At 48.0% G+C, this 6,000-nt stretch overlaps 1 protein-coding gene across 1 annotated transcript in view; it reads left to right on the top strand.

Moving 5' to 3' along the window:
- The window catches only part of ST6GALNAC1 (ST6 N-acetylgalactosaminide alpha-2,6-sialyltransferase 1), a 75,782-nt gene extending 70,739 nt beyond the window's left edge, over positions 1 to 5,043 (top strand). Inside the window, exons 12-14 of the mRNA XM_075014502.1 lie at positions 1,645 to 1,734; positions 3,586 to 3,685; positions 4,737 to 5,043. Coding sequence (XP_074870603.1) covers positions 1,645 to 1,734; positions 3,586 to 3,685; positions 4,737 to 4,907 — 361 coding nt within the window. The 3' untranslated portion in view covers positions 4,908 to 5,043. The remainder of the gene's footprint in view (positions 1 to 1,644; positions 1,735 to 3,585; positions 3,686 to 4,736) is intronic.
- Positions 5,044 to 6,000: the final 957 nt, after the last annotated feature.

The raw sequence follows: 6,000 nt of genomic DNA on the forward strand, positions 1-6,000 counted from the left end.
TTAACTTAAGAAAAGTTTTAGACAAACTCGCTAGCTTAGACTAATGCAAGTAATGTGCACACAAGAAAGGACTTTTGCAGGTGTGATTTTCACCCCTGCCTCTTAGACCTGGTGGAACCAGAGTCTTTCCCTCAGTTCCTATGGGAAAGAAGTGTAATACAGGTGTAATTCTTACCCCTGCCTCTGAGATCCGGTGTGACCCAGAATCTTTCTCTCAATCCCTCGGGAAGAAGTAGATACGAACCAGGCGTCCCCAGTCTCGGGAGTTAATTCCAGACCTGGCCAGCAGGTGTAGGTGATTGAAACTCAAAGGGGCGGGTGGTCTGCCAAGCCCCTTTATACTCCTTTTGTCACATATGCTTCTTCCTGGTCTCAAGTGGCCAATCGGGAGGAATGTGTTTGAACCCCAGGTTTCCCAGGGAGGGTGCAAGGCTCAATTCGCACCTGTGAATTGTGGACAATTGGGCACCTTTGGAGGTGATGGGCCGAGATTCCCCGTCCTTCCTGGGGAAGTGATTAGGTGTGTCAATCACCGAGATCAGCCAGAAGGGCGGCCATTAGCTAGCCCATCCACTGTCTGGTTTATGTGTATAGTAGAGAGGCTGGGCGAGACAGCACACCTGCGTTCCCAGGACATTAAAGGCTACCTGTCTCCCCTGCTTGTTTCTCTGTCTGTCTCTCCCAGTGGGGGGGAGAGGAAGAAAAGGCCAAGTGGAGGGTTTATGTCTGGCTACAAAAAGGAAAAAATATCTCAACATCAACATGAACTGCTTGCTTTTGAGTCAAACAAAACATTGTGTTCAACCTAAAACTAGTATTTTTGAAAACTATTTGATGCGTTGAAAATTCTAAAGAATTCTAGTTTGACACCATCTGTGTTTTTTCTTTGACCTTTGTAGAGCTGCCAGTGAAATGAAAGACCCTTTATGGGCACATCTCTGTTGTTATTTTACTCCTTCATTCATTTATTTTTGCATTGCGGTGATGTCTTGATACTCCCTATTGATCCATCAGGGCCCCATTGTTTTAAGTCCTGCACACACATACAGAGTGAACCTCTCTAATCTGGCACTCTCTCACCGGGCAACATCCATAATCCGGCATGATTTTAGTTAGCTGGACAATCACTTGTCATGGGTTTGGCCAAGTTTCCCATGGTCCCATAAAAACAAACTGTTTACAGCCACTGGTCTTGGCTGTCAGTGTTCTGTGCTGTTTCTTAGCTGTAATTTACCCCTAAATGTCTTTTAAGAGCCCGGGCAGCAGTGTCAGAGAGATAGCCATGTTAGTCTGTATCTTCAAAAACAAGAAGTCCTGTGCTTGTAAGCAGTGGAAGTGCTGGTAATGTGCTAGGCAATACTGACCTCCTGTGATCTGGCAAATTCTGTTATTCAGCACTGTTCAGTCCCGAGGGTGCTGGATTAGAGAGGTTCAACCTGTAGCATGAAAGGTCAATCCCTGCCGTAAATTGTTTACATTATAAAGCTACAGGGAAGTGAAGATTTTGGGAACTGCTCCCGAATTAAATTAGCATCATTTCTGTTTGTTTCAGCTCTCAGCAGCTTGCATGAAGCAGCCTGACTACTTTGATAAAGTGAAATGAGCACATGGCTCTCCTGAATCCATTTCTGTTCCCTCCCCTAGGCCCAGACCACGGGACAAATTCAGTAAGGATTTCAGCCTGGACAATTATCTGGTCGTTCACCCGGATTTCCTCCGATATATGAAAAACAGGTCAGTGGCAGCAGGTTATTTGCCATGGTGAGTGCCAGCTGTCAGGCTGCCTTTGAATCTGTCTTCTTCATTCTTTCATTCCTGCCTTGTCCCTCACTCCCCGCAGTCACACAGAGGTGGAATTCTCTCCCAGGTAGAAAGCAAGCACAATATTTCACAGAAGTTCAGGGCATGTAGCCCAAACACTGGCCCTCTGCCAAGGGAGCATTTCACCCAGGAGGTGCTGAGAGTCAGAGATGGAATGACTGCAGGGCAATTTATTTTTCAACGTCTGAGAAAAGAGCATTGAATATGTCCCATCAGAACAATGTAAGGGCCCAATTCTGCCAACCAATCACCCATGAACAGGAGTGTTGAGAGCAAGACATGGGAAGTCATTCTTCTGCTCTACTCAGTGGTCATTAGGCTTCAACTGGAGGACTGTGTGTGGTTCTCGGCACCACATTTCAAGAAAGATGTGGAGAAATTGGAGAAGGTCCAAAGAAGAGCAACAAGAATGAAAAGGGTCTAGAGAACATGAGCTATGAGGGAAGACTGAAAGAGCTGGGCTTGTTTAGTTTAGAAAAGATAAGACTGAGAGGGGACATAAAATAGCGGTTTTCAAGTACCTAAAAGAGGGGTACAAGGAGGAGGGAAAAACTTGTTCTCCTTGGCCTCTGAGGATAGGAGAGCAAGGAGCAACGGGCTTAAACTGCAGCAAGGGAGGTTTAGGTTGGACATTAAGAAAACCTCCTAACTGATTTAGGGTGATTAAACACTGGAATAAATTGCCTTGGGAGGTTGTGGAATCTCCTTCACCGGAGATATTTAAGAGCAGGTTAGACAGACACCCATCAGGGATGATCTAGACAGTGCTTGGTCCTGCTGTTGGGACAGGGGACTGGACACTATGACCTGTTGAAGTTCCTTCTGGTTCTAGTGTTCTGTGATTCCATGGAGGGTTCGTTTGAGGTCAAGTTACAAGATGAGGACCAAATTTTCCGGTTTCCTGCCTTTGACAGGGACAGGTGCTTGATGTGTCAGTGGAAACCATAATCCCCCTGTAAAGAATTGCCTTCCCATCCCTGCCAGCATTCTATGTCCTGCTGTATGAGGGTGGATAATTTCATGTTTCTGCTGTGACCTTCTTTGATAACGGTCTCATTCTTTTTAGAAACCTATGTTGTGATTTGCTGTAGTAACATCTGCTCACAGCAGGTTCTGTGTGTAAATGAATAAGGTGTAGGAAAATCTACTGCTTTGGCCCCTCTTTCAATCATGTTGCCTTCCGAGATGGTGCTTCATGATGGGGTTCCATGCACAGTGGAATTAGTCAGTCACTCAACAGGCAAGTCACACTCACCACTCCTCTGTGCAGAAGAAGGGTGAGCCCTGTTAGACACCCGGGGGAGTAACTCTGAACTCTACAGGAGCACACAGTGAGCCGAGGGTCAGGATGAATCAGGGTGTTGGAGGGTAGCATCTCATGTGACCAGAGACCCTCAACTTTCCAGCTTTCCAGATTGATTTTGTGATTGGTCCCATTCAAGATTTAATTTGTAAAGAAAGAGGTCCCAGGTCTCAAGCAATTTTTATACTTTCACAACTGATGCAGCAAGCCCAGTGGTGCCTGGGCTAAAGACTGCCGAGCTCAGACGTGCCCAGCCTCAGTCCCAGGAATCCCTGGCACAAATCGAGCATTGGACCAATTCTGAATCAAAGATTGGCTGACCACTTATCCCAGTGTTGAAATGCCCAGTGCACTGTGGGCAACTCTGGCCTTCAGAATGCATCATGCAGATGGACAGGCTGCCCCCCAACCAAGCCATCGCACCTGGAGACCATGGTCCTCCTTTTTATGTCCTGCTACAGGTTTCTAAGATCCCAAAGTCTGGATAAGCCCTACTGGCCATTGTACAGACCCACCACGGGGGCCTTCTTACTGCTGACTGCACTCCATCTCTGTGACCAGGTAAGGACTCTGGTGCTACTGGTCCCCACTGCACTGCCTGGGATGGATAAAAGGCAGTGTTCTAGCTGGTGAGAGGAAGCATGGTTAGTGGACCGGCCTGGTAGCCAGGAACACCACTGTTTTAATGTAACTCTGCCATCAATGGTCCTCTCCAGCCATAGGTGAGACACTTAGGGCCTGATTTTCAACAGCACTGAGCACCTGCAGCTCCTGTGGGCTTCCTTTGGAGTTGTGCATGCTGAGCACTAAGGAAAACAAGGGGCCCTTAATTTGGGTGTGACTCAGTTTCCCCATTTGGAAAATTGATGTTGTGAAGCTTATTAAACAATGGGGCTTAAATTCAGTGGCAGCTGAGTGAGTAACTCACAATGTGGACTAACAGTAACAATGTAAGGGCTTGGTGCTTCTTGCAAAATATAAATGTTCAAGGAGCAAAATCTTAGGTTTGGCAGAGAGATCTAAGGCTGTGGCCATGTTACTTCTCCTGATTACAGTGTCTCAGGAAGCTCATATTCCTGGCAGACCCATGGGAAGGGCACTCTGTTTCAGGGTCTGCTGGAGGAGGGGTACAGGCATGCAATGAAGGGCATGACGGTGTCATACGTCAGCACCTGTGGTGGCCAGTTAAGGAACTGTATTACCGACTGACCTGGGGGTGGACAATCTGAATGTCTCAGTGACTTGGGGAAGGGAGTGGTCTGAGGATGAGACAAATGGCAAAAACATCCCTAGGGGTTAAGAAGACCGGGCCTGGTCCTGTTCTGGTGCAAACTGCGAAAGTAACTTCCCTGACTTCCAAGGACTTGGGGGGAAAGCAGACCAACATTCTCTGGAATGAAAGTTCCCAGCTTAGTCTGGCAGGAACCCTATATACGTATAGTAAACTGGGCAGCAAACTGCCCCTTGCCTCAGCTGCAGAGACCCTGCGCTTACCTCCTCATTTGGAAGCAGCTCCCCTCGTATCCATGTCCTCCCCGTTCTTTTCCACCATCATTCCCTGACTTCCCCATTTCTGAAGCCGTCTCATCCACAGGCCCTTCTGCCTTTCCAGGTGAGTGCCTATGGCTACATCACAGATGGCTACAAGAAGTACTCGGATCACTATTATGACAAGCGGTGGAGCCCTCTCATCTTCTACGCCAACCACGACTTCGATCTGGAGCGAAAAGTGTGGAAAAAACTCCACGAGGCAAATGTCATGAAACTCTACCAGCGATCCTGAGCTGGGACCTACGGGACATTGACTGGAGAGTTTGACTCACTCTGGCAAAAGGGTCACGTGATAAAAATCTTGAAAGGCAGGGGAGCGTGCTGACTGCCAGTCATGTTCTTATTTACATGATAGTACATTAATTCTTTGGCACCAGAAATCTTGTGTCTCAGGGTGTTCCAGGAATACGTACACCATGCACCTCAGTTACAGGGTAGGAAGGAAGCACCAAGCAAACAGCTTGGACCTGCCCAACCGCACATGGAGGTTGTGCAGGGCTGGTTGCTAGGAGCTACAAAAGCCATGGTAGGGTCTTTGGCTTGCAGCAGTCTCTGTGGGAGAGAGGATTCCAAGCTGAAGAAAACCTTAACTGGGAGCACCTCTGGCACAAGATGCTGGAGAACAACACTGAATCATTAGGACAACACTCTTTGCTCTAGCCATTTAGGCCTGTGCTTGCAAAACTTTTCTCTCTCGGAGGTGTGAAAAGACACACAACGCCGACTGACGTGGGTGCGGCTGGCATACCTGCTCCTTTGCACAATGGTGTGTTGGTGGAAGGTGCTTTCCTGATGACACAGATATCCCTGATCATTGAGTGTGGCTTAATTAGTCCAGTGAATGCTTTGTGGGTTGAGCAGGTCTGTTCTCATTGCAGTCAGTAGTCCCCATTGGATTAACCATCCTCACTCATTTGGGGTCTCACTTTATGTATCATATCTCATAGACTGGAAGGGACCTCAGGAGGTCATTGAGTCCGGTCCCCTGCCCTCTTGGCAGGACCAAGCTTTGTCCCAGTGTACAGTTCAGGTGCTCAGCCCCTTGTCACACATATGCAGACTCTCACAGGATCAGGCACTTGCAGCAGTTAGTACCTCCCAGATATTTCAAGGCAAACAACTGTGATAATTTCTGGGACTTTGCACACCGCTTATCACTGAGTGTCAGGTACTGCCGCCAGAGCCAGGCCCTGCTTACGCCAGAGGGGGCTTGTGATGGAAATACACAGCTGTGTGTTGGCTAGGGAGGCTTTTGCTCATTGCAGTTCCAAGGGAAATGTGTTTCTTTCGCCCACATGCACACACCCCAGCAAACCCAACCACCT

This window comes from Carettochelys insculpta, chromosome 20 (genome assembly GCF_033958435.1).
Source record: "Carettochelys insculpta isolate YL-2023 chromosome 20, ASM3395843v1, whole genome shotgun sequence".
Classification (NCBI taxonomy): domain Eukaryota; kingdom Metazoa; phylum Chordata; order Testudines; family Carettochelyidae; genus Carettochelys; species Carettochelys insculpta.